Source organism: Ailuropoda melanoleuca, chromosome 1 (assembly GCF_002007445.2).
Source record: "Ailuropoda melanoleuca isolate Jingjing chromosome 1, ASM200744v2, whole genome shotgun sequence".
Taxonomy (NCBI): domain Eukaryota; kingdom Metazoa; phylum Chordata; class Mammalia; order Carnivora; family Ursidae; genus Ailuropoda; species Ailuropoda melanoleuca.
This window is the reverse complement of record NC_048218.1, coordinates 185,618,586-185,639,253: the sequence shown is the minus strand read 5'-3', so window position 1 is coordinate 185,639,253 and position 20,668 is coordinate 185,618,586. Positions and strand designations below refer to the sequence as shown.

General features: G+C 39.9%; 1 protein-coding gene across 1 annotated transcript in view; it reads right to left on the bottom strand.

Annotated features, from left to right (window-relative positions):
- Positions 1-821: 821 nt before the first annotated feature.
- The window catches only part of ASB15 (ankyrin repeat and SOCS box containing 15), a 28,475-nt gene continuing 8,628 nt past the window's right edge, over positions 822-20,668 (bottom strand). The window contains exons 3-11 of the mRNA XM_002919021.4: positions 19,719-19,855; positions 17,894-17,946; positions 17,672-17,803; positions 16,205-16,363; positions 11,343-11,588; positions 9,114-9,285; positions 6,727-7,297; positions 6,059-6,212; positions 822-994 (exon numbers count right to left, since the gene is read on the bottom strand). Of these exons, the coding sequence (XP_002919067.2) occupies positions 822-994; positions 6,059-6,212; positions 6,727-7,297; positions 9,114-9,285; positions 11,343-11,588; positions 16,205-16,363; positions 17,672-17,803; positions 17,894-17,946; positions 19,719-19,825 (1,767 nt within the window). The 5' untranslated portion in view covers positions 19,826-19,855. The remainder of the gene's footprint in view (positions 995-6,058; positions 6,213-6,726; positions 7,298-9,113; positions 9,286-11,342; positions 11,589-16,204; positions 16,364-17,671; positions 17,804-17,893; positions 17,947-19,718; positions 19,856-20,668) is intronic.

Below are 20,668 nucleotides of genomic sequence, written 5' to 3'. Positions count from 1 at the left end.
ATTAGAACACTTGTTTACATAGGATGAGAGAAAGAGTTGAACTTCAGATATAAACTGTCTAGCCAACAGCTTACAGTTAGTTATTGAAACCATAGACGTGAATGACATTTCTCCCAGAGAACATAGCGTAAGAAGAAAACAGGGCTTAAGACATATACTAACGGTTTGGCAGGAGATGAGTAACAGAAAGAAGCCAGAGACAAGAGCAGTCCGTCAGGGAGGCGAGAGGAGAGCTAAGAGAGCAAGGTGTCCTGAAAACAAAGGGAAAACCATTTCAAGGAGGGAGCAGACAGCAGTGCCAGATGCTGCAGGAATCAGCTGGAAGGATTACGAATGCTCATTGAAATTAGCAACAAGGCAGTTATTAAAGACCTTGAGAAAGGCAGTGGAGGGAGGGAGGGAGCCCAAGCGAGAGGGCAGTGGTGCATCTGCAGGCAGGAGGGAGCTCTTGTACACGGTGTGGGTATAAAAGAAAGAAAGAGCCAGCAACTGGCTGGAGACGGGTTTGAGAAACTGGTTCTTTGTTTTATAAACGCAGGAGAATGGGTATTGTAGGAGACACGTGATAGGGAGAATATGAAGACTTGTTGGAAGTGAAGATAATTAATAGAAATTCGCATAAAAACATTGGCCAGCTTTAAAAAAAATCACAACGTAAAGGCCTTTAAAGATGTGAAATATGTTGTCCCCATAAGAACACACGATCGTTATAAAATTGTTAATGGATTTAAATACACTTAAGGATGTAAAATGATTCCAAGAAATTCTGAATGAACCCATTTTAAAATACCTTTAAAATCACATTTAAAATATCTTTTAAATCATGGCAATTTTAGCTCTTGCCCATAGAGATCATACTCTTTAAATAATATATATCTTTGGATGGCTGGTGGCAGAGAGAGCTTCTCCATGGAGGTTTGCTGGCACAGGCGCTGTAGTCCCATCAGCCTTCGAATTTTTAACCGACACAAGTGCTTTAATGAGCAAGGATTCTCTAAAATGTTGGGAAAAAATAAGCAAAAAATAAAAACAGTATTAGTAGATTGTCCTGTAAAATACATCCTGTTTTAGAAAAACATTAATGGTGTCATTCTGAAAAACAGGCACGTACCCATTAGCAACCGGCGATTTGAAAAGAAATTCTAAGTGTAATGGAGCATCGCAGAGCCCTCCCCCAGATCGCGGTCTCCACGAAGACACGCATTTAGCTTCTTCCAGTGTCAGGAAGAGCCTGGCGCATAGTGCGTGCTCGCCGGGACAGCTTAAATGAATGAATGGAATTGACTTGAGAAAGCAAATGCTCGCATCTCCTATTTATGTTTTAGAATTGAGTACTATACAGTTTTATTTATCTGCTTCCTCTCTTGTCTACTGATCTTTCTAATGCATAATTATCCAGGAAACGTGATAGAAATGATTCAATCTTAGCTTTGTTTCAGTGTCTGACACCTAAACGTTTTATATTTTAAAAAAATTCTAATGTTACTTAAATATTTGATATTAGTCTCTATTCTCAACTCCTCCTTTATCTATGTTACAACACTGATATATTCTCCCAACAGCATGAGCGCAGCAGAGCACATGGTCTTAGCTGTGGGCTTTGGACTTTGGCATGGATTGAAATCCTGGCTCTGCCACTTGGGATCTGTGTGACCTTGAACTTAACCTCTGATTTCAGTACTCTCACCTGTGAAATGTGGCTAACAATGGGACCTACCTTGTAGGGTTGTTTGAATATCAGATAAATTAATTTACGTGAAGTATTAGAAAACTGCTCGGCACTTTGTAGCCACTCAATAATGTAAACTATCACTCAATTCAATAATAAAAGACATCACATTTCCGTTGCCTTTGTGATTATAAACAAATTCTCTTAAAAAAATTAAAGCAATGTTTTTCAAAAACTATGGAGGCAAAATTATTGTTACTCAAATAGGCAAAATAAGCCCATCTTTTTTTAAAAATTACATTTTATTTTCTTCTTTAACAAATAGATTGCCTTACATATGTCTGGAGGAATCCTGACATCCAGTGGTTAACCCCACCCATGGCATTCAAACGCCTTGCACGCCAGTTGCATTAATGGATGACTGAAACAATATTACACCTTCCTGGTCTTCTTCCTTAGATCGCCTTTCTACAGCCATCAGAGTTGGTTATTCTTTTGTAATAAAAACACATGGACAATTAATTACCAGTTAGAAGCAAACTCTGTTCTGCCTCTGACAGGAAGCACAGGGCTGTTGGAGAGAGTGGTTTGAAGTAAAACAGGCAAGGGTTCAAATCTTTACTTTGTTGTTTTCTAGGTCTGTAACTTTGGGTAATTCACATATTTAAGACTTTGGGTTTTTTTTTTTCCTCTTACAATCTCCAAAATGTTTTAACCTTTTTATTGCAAAATAAAATATAAAGTAACTACACACACGTATAGCTTCATGAGTTATTATTAGTGATTAAGAGATGAACATCTTTAATCACCTCCCAAGCCATGTATAGAAGAATTTCCCCAGTCGTCCCAGAATTCCCTTCATAATCCATTGCCATCTTCATTCCTTCCTCCCCTATGAGTTACCACGATTCTGACTTTGATGCTCATCTCTTTATTTTTTATTTATTTTTTAAGATTTTGGTTTTTTAAAGTAATCTCTACACCCAACATGGACATGCCTCGAATTTGCAACAGCAGATTGCAGGTCGCAGGCTCTACCAACTGAGCCCGGCCAGCGCCCCAGCTAATCACTTCCTTTAGAGCTTCCTCTTCTAAGTGTGCTATCCCCATGCGATTGTATTGACAGTATTTTTAAAAAATGTGTTAGGACCTTTAAGTCTCTTAATCCACAGGTTCTTTTCTCCATCCCCTTCTCTTTCTTTCAATTCATTTTAGAAGAACTGAAAAGCCCTGCAGTTTCCCACAGCCTAAATTTTGCTGATTGCCTTTTCATGGTGTATAGCTCCATGTTTCGCCATCATTTCTATTTCTCGCAAATTGGTAGCTGGATCCAGAGACTTGATCAGACTCAGATTTGATCTTTTGGCAAAACTGTAGCTGGTGCTGTGTTCTTTCATCAAGGGCCACATAATGAGATATTAGGAGCAGCTGATGCTCGATGATTACGTCCATTAGCTGACTGGGGGCTGCAAAGTGGTGACATCTAATTACATCATCTCTTTTTCATTTATTATTTGGAATACTTTTATAAAGAGATGCCTTTGCTCATCTACTCTGGTTACTAGTGGCACAAATCATATAGGTAAGGCAGAATAAATGCTCAAATTTTTTCCTGTATCAATTTTCAAGATAACAAATTGGTTTTCTTATTCTCTGGAGCTGACTGATTTTTAATAATATCATGTTTAAGCACATTTAATTGGTTTCAATTCACTGAAATAATTACCCTTTGGCAGCTGAATTGTCCCATCTTTGGCCAGTAGGAGCCTCTTCAAGTTGGTTCCTAAATTCTTTTGGCATGGTCTGGTAGTCTTTGAGAGTTTCTTTGCAACGTAGAATGACAGACACTCCAGGCTTATCTTGCACATTCCTTCCTGAGACCTGAAATCATCCTTTCTTTTTTTCTAGGAAATGGTAATTCAAGACCACAAGTCTAGGGATGTTCATTGCTCACAGTTTGCCATTATTTCTAAGCCTTTGCTGTAGGCAGACAGACAGACGCACACACTCCAGGTAAAATAGCTTGAGTTCATATTGATAATTCCAATTCAAGTTCAGGACTACAAGATTTTTCTTTTCTTTTTTTTTTTATATTTTATTTATTTATTTGACAGAGAGAGAGACAGCCAGCGAGAGAGGAACACAAGCAGGGGGAGTGGGAGAGGAAGAAGCAGGCTCATAGCGGAAGAGCCTGATGTGGGGCTCGATCCCAAAACGCCGGGATCACGCCCCGAGCCGAAGGCAGACGCCCAACCGCTGGCCACCCAGGCACCCCATGGACTACAAGATTTTTCTTTAACTTATTACATTTCTATTTCCTTTCTTCCACACTGAAAATCTTCTGTATTCTCAAGGATACAAAGAATAATAGAGTTAGAATATCCCACAATCACTCACTCACTGAATGCATCTGTCATTCTCATATAGCAATGTTAATATGACACCACCACCATATAATTTGGTATCTTTAAAAAATGTTATTGTGTGTGCTCTCCCCATTTTAAAATAGTTGTGTCATATCCACATTATCTGAACATGCAATCCTACATTTTTTATCTCCTCCCTTTTATCTCACACTTGGTCTTGGTATTCTGTCTAATCTCAGTACTAGTCCTCATGTCATTACTTCTCCAGTTATTTTGTTTGTCTGAAGCTCATTTCCTAGTGGATTCTTCAAAAGGTGATCAGAGGAACAATATTGCCTGAGAGCACCAGATTTTTTCCCCTCATAAGTCCGTTGTTCTTTTTGCCTACATGACCAAAGGACATAGTAATTTGTAATTTGTAGTTTTGTCTTTTCTTTTTTTACAGATTTTTTTTTTGTAATGTAAGTTTTTGTATTTGTTCTGTTCCCTCAATTTGATTTTCCTTTTCAAGGAATACTATTGTTCATTTCTTCACTCTTTATTGCCTGTCTTCAATATCTGTCACTCTTTCAAATGCTTTAATCTGTTCCTTCATTTCTATTTTATTTAAGCTTTTTTTTTTCCATTTCGGCTTCTTTTTCTCTGAGGGTATTATCTATCACATTATTAGTTCCTGCTTTCATTCAAGTTCAGTCTTTATATTTGAAGTTAATTTTTTCTTTTTATTTCTAATTCTTCCCTCAGTTCTCTTACCTCATTTCTGAATTTTTGTAATTCTGAACTTGTGTTTTTTCATATCTTGTATCATCTTCCGTATGCCATTTAGCTTGTTCTGAAATGAAGTTTTTAGTTTTCTCCTGTCCTAAGGGTGTGCCTTTCTGGTGTGTTTTCTGGTCAGTAGGGATATTATTCTATTTCTCTTTCTATATTTTCTTATAATAAATTTATATGAGACTTGACTGTGATAATTTTCTGTTGCTCATTTTGATGTGACATTAGCTGTCCTAAAGTTTTAGAAGGATGCTTGGTCGAAGACAGCTCTTCTGCCTTTACGGAATTCTTTATTCTGTTGTCTTCTTGTAATGATCCAAAATCATGGCCTACTGCCTGAGGTCTCCTTGTTCTGTTTGCTGCCCCTCCTTTTATGTGGACTTTCTCATGACCATGTCCTATGGTTTCGGTTTTATTCCCATTGTGGACTGTCATTCAGAATGAGAGCTTGACAGGTCAGTTTCAAGATTTTATAGGGTCTGGGGGCACCTGGCTGGCTCAGTCAGTAGAGCACGTGACTCTTGAACTTTGGATCGTAAGTTCAAGTACCACGTTGGACATAGAGCTTACTTAATAAAAAAAAAAAAAAAAAGATTGGTTCCCAAACATTAGTGAGTTTCAGAATCACTTAACTACTTAAAAAAAAAAAAATTTTATAGGACCCAGACTGTTTTGTAATTGCCCTTAGCCTTAGTTTCGTATTTATAATATGATTCACTTTTATGATTATAACTAAACTTTAAACTAGAGAATACAAAATGGCCTGCCCATAAGACAAACTTCTGATAGGAATTTGTCAATAAACACCTGAGAGAGAGAGTATCAAAAATGATAACTCTAATTCATTCCATTCACTCATTTACTCAGTATTTATTATTTACTACTCACTAGGTATCATGCAAAGCCTTGAGAATACAAAAATAAACAAAATGGATGCCTGTTCACATGGAGATTACAGTCTCCGTATCTTACGGTATTATAGGAGTTACCTTTTAAAAAATGAGTTCCAGTCGAAATGTTAATATAGTTATAGTAGTACTCGTTATACAATTAAAGAGTTGGAAAGTATCAAGAAAAGCAAAAAATCAGCATCTTATATCAGAGGAAGTATTAAGGATGATTTAAAAACCCAGATAATTCTGAAAGTGAAGTTGCACCGGAAAAGTCTCAATGATGACATTAAGAGACGTTGCTTACGTACATTCTTCAGGGAAAAAAATTCATAGGCAAAACTTTTTTTTTTTTTTTTTACCTAGTATTTGACGGATTTCTGGCCATTCTCTCTGTACTTCTAGTGCAGACTTCAGCTTAGTGCACAGAGGAATATAATCCATGTAATCGATTAACACACGAATAACGCTGCCTACCAAGTGTTTCATCCAAGGAACTGTAATAAACTCACAGAACTGAGAGAATTGATAAAATTTAATTTAGTAACACATTCAATATACTATATACATAAACACTCAATTTTGTTATGAAAAATTACTGTCTCTTTTTACAGAAAATAAAGTACCCTCCTTGTAATGAACAAAAAAGAAAAATAAATTGCTTTTATCTGTGAAACTATGAGCCCTGAAGCTATATGCAGGACTCTGCTGTGATTGCAGTCGACAAACATGGGAGAATCATATTTCTTCCCATGATTCTTCTTTCCATGTTTCCATCCCCAATATTCCACCAAATGAGCATCAATTATTAATTGCATACATTTTCACATGCTTCCACATTCAGTTTGCAATTCAAGAAAAAGAAATCATCTTGTTTGCCTCGTTTTATGCTTATATCCCCATATTACTGCCAACCAAAATTCAAGAATAAGAAAAACGTAAGAGTTGATTTTTCTTTTCCTGTCACATCCCTAAATGGGCAAACATTGGGATGCTGACCCAACAGGAAGAAGAAAAGGATGTAACTCACCGGGTTATCTTTTATTACACAAGATGTCCACCCCGGTAGTACCTCTTCCTCTATCTCTGACCGCACAAATGAATTTCCAAAGATGTTCCCATGCATGCACTCAAAGCACATCTCTACGTGATAGCCATTATTCAGCAACAGGCGCAGCATCACCTCGTCATTTAGGGCGTACTGAATGGCACTGGGGAAACGCGTGTCATTCACGCGCATAAAGTAACAATTGACGTTAGCTCCATGGGCGAGAAGCAGCCGGACAATTTCATGGTTATTGGCCCTCACTGCCACAAGAAGACAGTTGAGGGGATCTAGGTTTGGGTCTGCACCTGCAGCCAGAAGGACTTCTGTGCACAGGATGTCATTGTTAGAAACGGCAAAATACAGCGCCGTCTTCCGCTCATCGTCATAGCTCCCAGAAATGTGGTCCGCGAGCAGGGTATTGACATCAAAGCCATTTTCAATAAGCAGCTCCAGGCACTGCGCATTTTGCCCATCTGCTGCTGAGTGAATTGGTGTTAGCCCACTTTTCTGGATTGCATGTTTGGATGTTACTGGGATAAGATACTTCAGCGCACTGAAAAAAGAAAAAAAAAGTCAAACATCCACATGGCGTGAAGAAAGTGAATTTAAATTAGCTTCCTCACTAGACAAGTGAATGCAGTTTGTTTACTTTCTTTTATTTTCTCTAGACAACCTCATGCAAAAACATGTAACATTTGAACTTTGCCCATTGGCTGACTACTTTGTTCAGTATAATTTAGTTTTGTTTTTAGTTTCCCATTCTAAATACTCCTGGGGAACATGCTGGCGGTCCTGTGTTTGGTCCTAGAATTGTGGTTCCTCAGGAGCCCTCCCCGTCTTCCAATTCTTTTCGGAACAACATAATACTTAGAAACAACCAAAGCTAGTTAATGGAAAAAATATAAAAGAAGATTGGCGCATCTGCTGCCACAGAAGAATGCTTTGTGATCTCGACCATGAGAATCATGGAGTCATAGGAAGTGACCTTGGAACTGCTCAGTCCAACCCCACATTTAACAGAAGAGCAACAGGAAGTCTGCGGAGGTGAAATGACTCGTCCAAGGTCACTCAGCTGGATGTGGAGCAAGGACGAGAGTTTAGGCCTTTCGAGTTCTCATTCCTTACTTCTCTTTCACTGCTTCCTGAGTGGTCCATGCTTAGCAGTGGCCGTGCACGCCCTGCCTGCTTCCATATAGCTTGCCATCGAATCATCGGTCACAAAAAAGAGTCTGTATAGTCTGTATTATTCCATCAATCTATATCAGTCCAATGGGGATAACAAACCACAGCTTATGTTTCTAAGAACCTGTGATAAATAGTTGTGAATTTCACACTTGACTGAACCACTAGACATGCATGAGAGCCACAGGCAAGGAGAACTTGATCTCTTGTGCCTAATTCAGAGCTACCATGTGTGAATTTACGAACGCTGGGAGTAAATCCAGGTAAACTTTAACAACATGTCACTTAGCGTCGATTATGCGTCATTGGCTACTTAACTTAGCCAATGTGGCCACTGAAAGCGATAAAGCCTAATGATTTCAAAGTTTTTGAACTTACAAAATATATTTAATTGCCTAAAACCATCCTCTTACGGTGGGTAGTTTAATACAGTGATTATAGACTTCCACTGATGTGTTGATTGTGGCACCTGTTCTGATTTAAAAATCTATCCAAACTTTTTTTTTGAGTAAAGAAATTGGAACTTATAATGAAACTTTTCTATTCAAGGATAAATTTGACATTGTATCATAATATCCGTAGGTATTAGTAAAAATTAGAGTAATACTGGTAAAATTTCACAAAATCCTTTGCGAAAGGCAGAAGTTTTAGGAACCCTGTAGCCTTTTGTTAAACACATTGAAAACAAAACAGAACAAAACAGAAAGGCGTATTTGGGTGGCTTGTGCAGAATGTTCAGTTATAACTTGCTTCCTTCTAAAAGAAATTTTTTAAATTATAAAAGTAGTGTAAGTTCATAGGGCGCCTGGGTGGCACGGCGGGTAAGCGTCTGCCTTCGGCTCAGGGCGTGATCCCGGCGTTATGGGATCGACCCCCACATCGGGCTCCTCCGCTTTGAGCCTGCTTCTTCCTCTCCCACTCCCCCTGCTTGTGTTCCCTCTCTCGCTGGCTGTCTCTATCTCTGTCAAATAAATAAATAAAATCTTAAAAAAAAAAGTAGTGTAAGTTCAGTGTGGAAATTTCATGAAGTACGTGAAAATAAAAAGAAAGGGAAAAAGCCAAATATTTATATTTGTCTTTTTCTTTTCAGATTTTGAAAGTATCATATGGCTAGACTTGAGACTCTACTGTATATACAATTTTGTAGTTTTCAACTGAAAATGATCATCTTACGACATAATACTCACAGATAGTGTCCCTCATAGGCAGCTCGGTGTATTGGGAGATGGCCTGCTCTGTTGGGTACATTTCCACTTCCTCCATATTCCAGCACGAGGGAAATGCAGTCGGGATTGCCCCCTCCTGCTGCCTCAAACAACACTGATGCCCCATCATCCGCCAAAGCAAACACATCCCCGCCTGGCAATATAAAACATATGGCATAGTGTTAACTGGAGTTATCATGAAATTGTCAAGATAGTCCCCTTAAAAACAACCTGCTGTTTGCCTTTCTGGCTAGGACTTAAAAATATAGGATTAAGAACATCTGTGTTGGGACACCTGGGTGTCTCTGTCAGTTAAGCTTCTGCCTTCGGTTCAGGTCATGATCCCGGGGTCCTGGGATCGAGTCCCATATTGGGCTCCCTGCTCAGCAGGGAGTCTGCTTCTTCCTCGGCCCCTCCCCCTGCTCATGATCTATCTCTCTCCCATGCTTTCTCTCTCTCAAATAAATAAAATCTTTAAAAAAACCCATCTGTGTTCTCGGTATTTTCAATAAACAACTGTGCGTGCATGTTTTGTTTTATTAGAGAATCTTTGCATCACAACAATGTCTGAAAAATCAACAAGTTTATGCATTGTAGACAAATGCTCCCAGGGAAAGGGAGAGTTAGCTTTTCAAATTAAAAAACAATGTTAACTCTCTATTTCATTTCAACAACTGCACTCTAGGTGCTATGTGTGACCCAGCAGAAGATCCTAAAATATATCTAACTACCTGAAGCGGCTCAGAGGGGAAATACAACAAAATATCATCCAAGAACACAAGCGTGTGGCATTCAAGTGAAATCAGGGGAGTCCTGACGTAGAAGGAGGTCTGTGTTTGAATTCTGGCTCCGCTGCCGACTGGGAGAGTCTGGGCAGGCTACTTCTATGAATCGCCATCTCCTGGTCTGTAAACTAGAGGAATGCTGCTTATTTGGTAGGGCTCAGAGGATGATTAAATGAGATTGACTGGTGGGGGGCTGCGAAAGTGTTCGTTTTTTCTCCATAGAGGATCCTTGAGGAAGCATGTGGTCCTAGCCTTTATTTACACATGGGGAAACCGAGCACGAGAAGTTTTGGCAAGGCTAGGGTCCGACCGCAAGGAGGCGGTAGAAGCCAATTTGAGAATCTGGTCTCTTAAATCTCCGTTTGGCCCTTGGAGGCTCAAAGGAGGGCAACGTCACGACCTGTTGGGAGAATCCAGAAAGGCTTTAGGGGGGAGGTGTCTCGAGAGTGAGTTATGTTGGAGAATATTCCAGATGAGAGGAAGGGCCGGGCGCGAGCCCAGACAGAGGGAATGCGGGTACATTCTGGAATCCTGCTGGTCTCGTGCAGCCGGGGTACAGGACATGCTGAGAGCAGTGAGGGACAGACCTGGAAAGACAATTGTGGCTGATGCAGTGGGGCCGCGTGCGTGACTCAGAGGCTGCGGGGAGCTGCTGAGAGTTTTCTGAATACACCGCTGTAGCTGTCCTTCGAGGAGAAGAGCTGAGCTGCAGCACGTCGTATGGATTCTCTGACAGGGAGCCCGGAAAAGGGCGGCATGGTTAGGAAACAACTGCTCTGGTCCAGGTAAGATGTGAGGATCCTGCCCGGTATGCAAACCAACGGGGCTGGCACGGTGCGAACAGGTGGGAGAGACACCGCGGGACTTGGCAATGGGCTGGATTTGGAAAGGAAGGTGATGGAGGGCGTGGAAGTAAATCTAGGCGTTCCGTCTTGGTTGAGAACGATTATTAGGTCAAAAGTGTGAAGAAGGAATTCCGTTTTGGAGAAGCTAATGGTGAGGCCCTGGTGAGCCGTCTCGGTGAGTCTGGGCCGCCCATAGAGAGAGCAGCCAGGCCTGACCTTGCGGATTTGCAGGTCGCGATGTAGCGGGTGTAACTGAGGGCGCAAGAGCGGGCTTTCCAGGGGCTCCGGAGGAGATGGGTGCAGAAGCCCGAGGCCCGCTACACGCAGGACAGGAAGGCGAGCCAAGGAGGGATGGAGAAAAGGAAATCAGAGACCGGAGAATCATCAAGAATGTGCAAATTAGATAGGCTCGTTATGGGTATTAAGGAGGGCACATATTTCATGGTGCACTGGGTGTGATACGCAAGTAATGAATCATGGAACTTTACATAAAAAACTAGGGATGTACTGTATGGTGACTAACATAATATAATAAAAAAAATATTATAAAAAAAAAGAATGTGCCATTCCGTTTCACGTACCTCTGTGGATGAGGTGTTCCAGCACGTCGCAGTGACCATACTCGGCAGCGACACCTAACGGTGTGACGCCAAACCCGTCTCTCAGGTGGACGTTGCCTCCGTGGTTCAGCAGCAGAGCCACGATATCCTTGCGGCCTTGTTTGGCTGCTTCGTGCATTGCCGACCATCGCTTGGCACAGGGCTGGTCAAGGCTGGTGTTGTGTTTAAGCAGAGTGAACACCATGTCATAGGAGCCCTTCTTCACAGCTGGAGGGTGATTTTTAAAAAGAATATCAACAGTAGGCATATGAACACGCATCCTTCAGATGGTGTGACACGAATTATGAAATTTAATATGAAAATAGATATTCACTATTCCCTTTCCTTCTACGAGAGGATATTGTAGTTTTCATTCCCTTCTATTTCTCACACCCAGGATGATATTGCCTTCTCTTTAAGAGCCTGGCCTGAGGGGGGGTAAGAGTTTCATGGGATATAGTGCACTTCCCTAAAATAGGATGTTGTATATAGTCTTTCTAAACTTTAGAAAATGAAAATAAATGAAATAAAAATAGCCTCCATTTAATAAATAAATTAAATAATGTATGGAAATGCTTAGTGTACACTAAGAGCTCAATAAATTATAACTGTTATCATTAATCTAATTTCATCACTTCTAGGATCCTGGGCCACATGTGTAAATAATGTTTATTAAGCCCCCTCCCCACCCCCCAGAAAGATTCTTTTGTTTTCCTCCACCAAAGCATTGAGTATTAAATGAACTTCCCTTTCCCGTGATCTTAATGGGAGGTTAGCAATGAGAAGGTTTTTAGGTTTTTTGGAGAGAGAGAGCGAGAGTGCACATAAGCAGGGGGAGACTCCTAAGCAGGCCCCATGCCCAGCGCGGAACCCCACTTGGGGCTCAATCTCATGACCCTGAGATCATGACCTGAGCCGAAATCAAGAACCTGGTGGCTTAACCGACTGAGCTCCCTCGGCGCCCCAGCAATGAGAATGTTAAGAATCCCGGTAGGTCTGGTGTTGTAAGCAGGTGAAGTATATGACAGCTAATGCACTACAATGTAAGCGATCCGCTAGATAGATGTCTCTTCCCCCTGTTGCTTCTAATAGATAAAATCACACTTAAAACCATGCGCCTCCCCTCACTTGGTGTTATTAAGAGATTGTCCCAGTTTAGATATAAATAATTCTGGAAGATGTAATATCTTTTTCTCTTATCAGTAAGTAAAATCTTTTTTTTTAAAGATTTATTTGTTTATTTGAGAGTAAGAGCACAAGCGCATGCACGTGCACGAGTGAGGGGTGAGGGGAGGGTCAGAGGGAGAGAATCTTCAAGCGGACTCCCAGCTGATGCCGGGCTCCATCTCAAGACCCTAAGATAAGGCATGACTGGAGCCGAAACCAAGAGTCGGAAGCTCAACCGACTGAGCCACCCAGGCGTCCCAGTAAGAAACAGAGAAGGATGAGTGCTACTCCCTGCTAACGGAGGTAAGTATGGTTTCATTCATTCACTCATTCATTCATTCAGTTCACGCACTCTGGCTATATGAAAGGCACCGTGTCTTACACTGTGGACAACAGGAAAAAGACGGACTTGGTTCTCACTCGTGGAATTTATAGTCTAGGGAAGAAGCCTATGATGTCTTCTATTTGAAGAGAGACTCGGAGTCCAGGCCTTGCTGGGAAAGGCAGGAGGAGATGAGGGGTCACATAGAACATCCTGGGGAGCAGGGGGCAGAATACAGAAAGCATCAGAGGCCAAGGCGAGGGAAAGGGCTCCGACCAGAGGACGAGGACAAACTCTGCCTACTTCATTTGGAGGCAGGCAGGCCATCACTGTGGTGAGATTTCAGCTTTTCTCCCGCTCACTAAGTAGAGCCTGTTGACAAATGCCTTTCTCTGAATCGCCCACCTGCCACTGGCAGCTCTAATTATAGTGAGTGGCCTCATCCTAGCTGGTGTCATTGCAGAGAAAAACATCAATACGTGAAATGAACCCGGAGATATGTGTCCTCATTTATTTTCTTGAGCCTATTGTATTTTTTTCTAGAAAAAATGTATTAAAATAATGAATCTCTTCTATCATGATCTACTTTCCTTTTGTCTGACTCAGAAAACATGTTGATTAGAGATATTAGTCTTTCTTCATGAAAATAATATCACATATAGGCCACAACTTAAAACAATTTAAGAATAAAACCTCACATGCAATTTAACTGTTTTGGAACTAAGAATATATTTACTTCCCATAGAAGTAATAATGCAAATTATGGGGAATCCCTTCCAAGCTAACCCATGAAGACATTCTTAATAAATGGCTGAAATAATGAAAACTAATAGGCACAGACATGGTATTTGTGTAACACAACTAAGTAAAATTAAATTTAAGTAACTTATAAGATATATATATATATATATATATCTTCAACAATAATGCTTAAAGAAACCCAAGAGTTAGGGAATTAGAGACTTTTGTATACGTTATAGGCACTTTTGACCACTTCATAGTTTGCTGGCACTTTTCCTTTTTATTTTAAATTTCTGTCATTTTCTTTCTTTTCTGGACATATGTGTTTTGCTCATGTAATTGTCTTATTATTAGCACTGATTTATCTTGTGACTCGTAAGACAAATAGAGAAGAGATATTTTTCTGAGGTCTCTCTCTCTCCTTTTTTTTTTAAAGATTTTATTTATTTATTTGAGAGAGAGTGAGACAGCCAGCGAGAGAGGGAACACAAGTAGGAGGAATGGGAGAGGAAGAAGCAGGCTCTCAGCGGAGGAGCCTGATGTGGGGCTCGATCCCATAATGCCGGGATCACGCCCTGAGCCGAAGGCAGACGCTTAACCGCTGTGCCACCCAGGCGCCCCTTCTGAGGTCTCTTGACAAGGACTGACAGATCAAAAGAGGAGACAGAGGGCAGAGGATGTATACTGATTTGTGAGAAAGAAAATATCTGACGCAAGATCCCCTGCGCTGTAAATGGCATAAGGCTGTGGGACAATGGAGGGCAGTGGAACTGAGACGTGCTTCCTGGTTCCCTGGTTTCCTCCATCCCCCAGGCCCCAGTGGCCAGGATAATCCTGAACTGGAGAAAGGTGACACCAACTTTGGAGGGGGGTCAGAGAGGGAGTCTGAGTGCAAAATACCCTTAATAAGTGTCAGATGATGACAAATTAGATAGTTAGCTCTCAACAAGTAACTGTGTACGCAAGTACCACGAGGAAGGGCCAGACGGCTGATGGGGAAGAAGACCCCTGAGGGACCCAACGTGATATTTGTTTGGCCATCTAAGGATATTCCATAATGAAGACAAAGATGATGGCATTGGGCTAAGAAAAATAAAAATGACTTCACACAGAGAAATCCAAAGAATGGTATATTTTCCTCTTATCTCTCCTTTTATAAGTTAATGGGCTGTAAATAGCAAATTTCAAAGTAGACTAGAGAGTCAAGAAGAAAACTGGGAAAGTGCCGTGGATGATCCATTTTCCTATAGAATTTAAAAATACTTGGCATGGGCTCCACAAAGAAGGTCCTGGAGAAGGTGACCCAAGAAAAACCCCATTCTCCAGATACATGGGTAATGGAGACATAAGCGAACACCTTCAGAAAATTTCCTTGGTGAGACTTTTGTCTTCTCCTGATATTACCATTTAGCTTTTAGAAAATATTATTTCCAGATGTTAATTCTATTTTGGCTCTGATAACTCAGTGACCAACTTCCTTTCCCACACTTCAGATATTGCTAGAGTAGAGAAGCTAACATATGCAACTTTGAAGTGCATATAAATGCTTAACACTCTGTTGTAAGCATTAAAGAAAAACAAGCAAATAAAGCAAAAAGAAACCAAATGAGTGGTGATCATGACTTAGTTGTCCCTCAAATAAGTGAATTGAGAATAGCAAGTAGAGAATAATTCTACATTCGCAAAGTGAGACAGTATACAAACTGGGAAAGTGCGTGTGTGTGTGTGTGTGTGTGTGTGTGTGTGTGTGTTTGCTTTTTGCAGAAATCAAATATCTATAGATACCTAAAGAACTATCTATAGAAACAGCAGCACATATTTGGATGTCACTGCAAATACCTCCTGGTATGTGCCTTTAAAAATAATGCAGATCACATTAATAGTGGCGATGCAACCATAGGGGAATATTCCATTTTGTGTGTATAGAACCTGCTCAGGATAAGAGTTCTGGTTTACTTATAAGAAGCACAAGGTTATTGTGACAAATTCCACTACTCTACATCCCTATGTGACAGGAAATGTTATCTCTGGTCATTTGTAGTTAATCTCATCTCATTTTGCAAGCAGACTTGCCAATTTTTATTGGTCAATGAAAATAGCAGGATACACAGACTGAGAAGAAAATGACGAATGATACCTTTAGGTTTATCGTCATTCCTTGTGTGATAGTTGTGAACCCCTTTGTAGGTGCCCAGGGCTGCATCGATGTGATGAGAATCTGCTGGTGCCTCATTGCTCTTATGTGAGCTTGGTGTCTCTCTTTCGAGCCCCCTTTCTGCCTCTTTCTTCCTGCTGCATATTACACATGCAACCCTACTCACAACTGGACGCTACCTAGAGAATACTCCTTTAGAACTGGCACTTCTGGCCTCACAAAGTTCTGAGGTTGGATCCCTCCTACTTAGTTGGTGCTGAAGGATCTTTCACATTTGACCTCTTTGTAGGATTAAAACACCAAAATCATAGAGCAGATGAGATGGGTGTTGGGGGAGGAGCTCACGGACTAGAAGGAGATGAGGTCACATAACTTCAATACATAGTGGTTTCCAATACATACTTATTAAATATTTCTTTGTCTCAAACTATAAAAGTTCTAGGAAAAAAGGTCATTTACCAATCAGAAGGGGTGTCTCTCCTTTGTCATTTTTGGTGTTTGGCCACACTCCCTTTTCTAGTAAAGTTCTTACATTTTCCACCAGACCAGCTTTGACTGCCAAAGTCAAGGGTGTTTCTCCATCAGAAGTCTTGAACTCCCAGAGTGTCTGGTAGGATGCTGAGATGTGAAAATATTGTATAAAGTTAAAAGTCTTTACTTAAAGGATATCACAGAGATCAGAATAATCCAACATTATGCACTTTAGATTGAACAAAGTCAACTGATGAAAAGGAAAGGTTAAAAGACATGATTAAAATTTATTAAATGATGGTGAGTATAAGTAGATGAGCGTGGACTTGACAGCTTAGAAAACCAAAATCTGTGTTTTGAGGGTTTTTTATTTTAATGGATTGCAAATTCTCGTTTTTTGATAAATTGTAACATAACTCCTAGATCCTTTGTATTGTTATTTAAATTGCACCTGAAATTGGTTTTTGTCAAATGAAATCTGTGAATGTGGGAATAAGAATGTATATGAATACTGTCAGAATATGTTAGAAAATACCGTGCTTAACATCATCTTCTATATCTAGTTGTCTGATTATCTGCTTAGCTATTTTTTTCTGGCTGGCTGGCTGGATAGTTAATTATCAAGTAGCTATGATTGTCTCCTAGTGCATAGAATGAGGGAGCAACATTGAAGGTTATTGAAAGGGCACTCGCAAGACGTTTTAAAAGTTGCCAAGATGTGACAAATACTGTGCTAGAACATCAGAATTATGAAAATTATTATTAATACTTTATTTTACTTAATACTTAATATTGATTTACCATATTTACTAATGTTTACATTATGAAAAAATTAATGTAATATAAGCACAAAATATTGTAAATATACTTGTTGTACAGTAACGATCTTTTGGAAACTGTTAACTCAAGAGACAGTCAGGATGCAAAATTAAAAGCTGACTCCCTAAAGCAAAAAGGTTTATATTCAAATCAATTAATTCATGATATATATAAACTTGTATTACTTTTAGGTTATAGCCACATCTTCAAGGCAACTTCTGTCACATTCTTAGATAGATGCAAAGGGTGAACCCTGGACCTCACAAAATGTGCTAATTCTCTTTTTTTAGAGAGAGTGTGGGTGCGGGAGTGGGGGAGGAACAGAAGGAGAGGGAGAGAGGGAATCTTAAGCAGGCTCCATGCCCAGTGCAGAGCCCAACATGGGGCTCAATCTCACAACCTGAGATCATGACTTGAGCCAAAATCAAGAGTCCAATGCTTTACTGACCTAGCCACCCAAGCACCCCATAAAATGTGCTAATTTTTATACTCTGAGTATAAAACATGGATATTCTCTTTTCCCTATTCCACATAATCTTTTATTCTGCCTTTTCTTTTTGCTTATGTTTGTTGGGAACACTCAAAATTTCTACATTTTTGCTTTGGTTTGGTCAAAGGGATTTTATGTCCTCTTACCATCCAGAACAACTTCAAGTATTTGTTGAATGGGTTGAACAACAGCTTCGTGCAATGGAAACCATCCTTTTTCATCAGCTTCATCCAATGCATATTTATATTTCACACATTCCTGGAGCTCCAGAATGTGACCTAAATTAAATACATGCGCTGGTAACACATCTCTGTCTCAGCAAAGTGAAATCTCCAACCTGTCCCATTGTAGGCAATATACCCATTTACCTTGTTTTATGGCTTCCACAAGTTTTCTGTTTTGATCACTTAGTGGTGCAAATCTACCAGAGAAAGAAAAATAAGCCATATTTATCCTAGTGGTGTACTTCTAAAAACCCAAACACTTAACTTATATTGAGTTTTTGTACAATCAAGATCTACAGGAAATGCACACAACTAATTTTATTTACTTTAAAAATGTGAATGTCTAAGAATTAGACACAGTATATTTGTGATACACTAGACCTAGGCACATTAGTACAGAGGACAGGATTCAAGATTATAACACTATCTCTGAAATTAGTGCTAAGCAATGAAAATGGAGTAAACAATTGTCAGAGTCAGAAGAGCCAATTTCAGGTTTCGTGATTTTATGATCCTGGGGAGGCCAGTTAGCCTCTCTGGGTAGTGGTTTCTTCATCTCTAAAACGGTGGGACTAAATAGAAAGATGTCTAAGGCTTCTTCCAATTTTAAAAACTTTATGCTCAATAAAGTTTTTTGTTTTGAACTTAATAATTGCTGAATTGGGGGCTTATGATCCACACTGCATGTTAGAATCTTTAATCAACTGATCTGCAAGTGAAAACAGGCTGAGCGCTTACTGAACAAACTCCTAGTCATTGGCCCAACAGGTCGTGATTTCAACCCTCCTGGCAATTCTCTGGTGTGTGTGTTTATTTAAAGGAAACAAGGTATTTCATAACAAATTGATTCAACTCTTATTAAGCAGAAACATCTGCTGGCATTCTAGCGTTGTGAAAGCCTTCTTAGGAACTCTGTTGGGGATAAGGGAAAAATTAAAGAGACCCAGTTTAAAGGTACTGTGTCCATTTTTAAGAAGCTCAAAAGCAATAATTTTATAGCATGGAATCTATTCAAAAGCACTACTAAATTCCAGAATACAGGATTCTAAGATACTACAATAGAATGCAAACTAACGTTTATTTTTGTTAGAAGTATAATGTGTGTTGTTCAAGACAGAAATCTACATTATCAGCTTCAGACTCTATAACTCCTGCTAACATAAAGCATCAATTTTGTGTCTAATTTGTTAACCTCTGTCATTTGGATAGCAGATAATTAAATAGGTTGTGGTTTACATAGTACTTGTTTTCATTAAAAGCCCTCAACTCTTTCCCATTCTTTGGGGCTAGACTTAGGGGCTAGTCCACATCATTTTTCACAGTTTGAAGATCCAAAAATGAAATACATTACTTATAAAGGTTGTCTGAGTCAGTAGCAGAAGGGGCTTTAAATATTCAGCACAGACCTCTGTACACCTATCTATACTTTCGTTGTATAAACCATACATTTGTTCAAATTACTTATTATCATTTTTGATTCTATATTAATTTTAAAAAATAGGCAATCCTAGGGGCTCCTGGGTGGCTCAGTTGTTAAGCGTCTGCCTTCAACCCAGGGCGTGATCCCAGGTCCCTGGGTTCGAGCCCTGCATGGGGCTCCCTGCTCCCCTGGGAGCCTGCTTCTTCCTCTCCCACTCCCCCTGCTTGTGTTCCCTCTCTCGCTGGCTGTCTCTCGCTCTGTCAAATAAATAAATAAAATCTTAAAAAAAAATAGGCAATCCTATACAACCAAATCCACCTAAGAATTTCCCATTTAGGTTATTTCCATCTCCCACAGGAGGTGGGGGTTTGTGGAAGATCATATGGCTGAAACCTATGCACAGTGGCCATGGTAAAGCTGTTGGATTCCCTGCCAGAAAAGAAGAGTAAGCATTTTCCTAGCGGAAGGGCCAGGAAGTGTCTTTCATTTTATCTGACAACAAAATGAATGCCATAAAGAAATTTTGTTGACAGTCAACTTAAACGTTACCTTTCAGAATAAAATACAGACTTGCTGGCTTCAACGGATTCTTGAATACTGAGCTGGATATCATACCTTGTAAGATGGTCTCCATCGGGGTCATCATTAGTATCCATGACTGGACAGAATTTTGAAAGAGGCAGTTTCTTATCAGCAGACAACACAGAACAGTACATACAGTTAATGTGAAAGATGCAGGATGAAAAACTAAAACGCATTCATCTTTCCCCATTGAGCAAACATCAATGTAGTTAACATTTTAATCCATATTATATATGAAGTCCATCCTAACTTTTGAAACCTTTAACTACCTGCCCTTTAGGTGTCTGCGTTTTCTAATTTTGGCCTTTGACTGTAGTTAGGCTTATAAGAACTCATTTTCCCATGCTTCTGACTTACACTAATTTCAGCCTACCAGTTTTCTGAAGACACTGCTCTACACAGCACATTAGAAGTTTAAAACTCAAAGCAAGAAGTAAGGCAGAGACAGGAATAGAGAACAGGGAGCCTTTTACATTCTTAACTTTTAATTCTGTGTCTGCTGTGTTTGCTCATTTGCTAATTTATTCCTTTCCTCACGCCAGTAGTGTTTGAGTTGGCTGCCTTGAACTGTGGTAGTTCTGTATTTGTGTTCAACTTCTAAGACTCTATGCTCTTTGAGGGAAGGGCTCTCCCTCACTCATCTTTGCACCCCTTACGACTCTAGGAGGTGCTTGGCCCAGAGAAGCTTCCCAATGACATTTGTTGAATTGAAATAGAACAGAAAGTCACAAATGTAGGGGCCTGGCCTTGTCCTCAAGAAACTTAACAGAACAAACAGAGAAGACATGAAGGAAACTTTAAACAGAAGGAACTGAGAACTGGGGTGCTTGGGTGGCTCAGTCAGTTAAGTGTCTAAGTGTTCTATGACTAGGTTTAATGATCCATATGAAATTATTTTTGATTAGTGGTCTTTATGA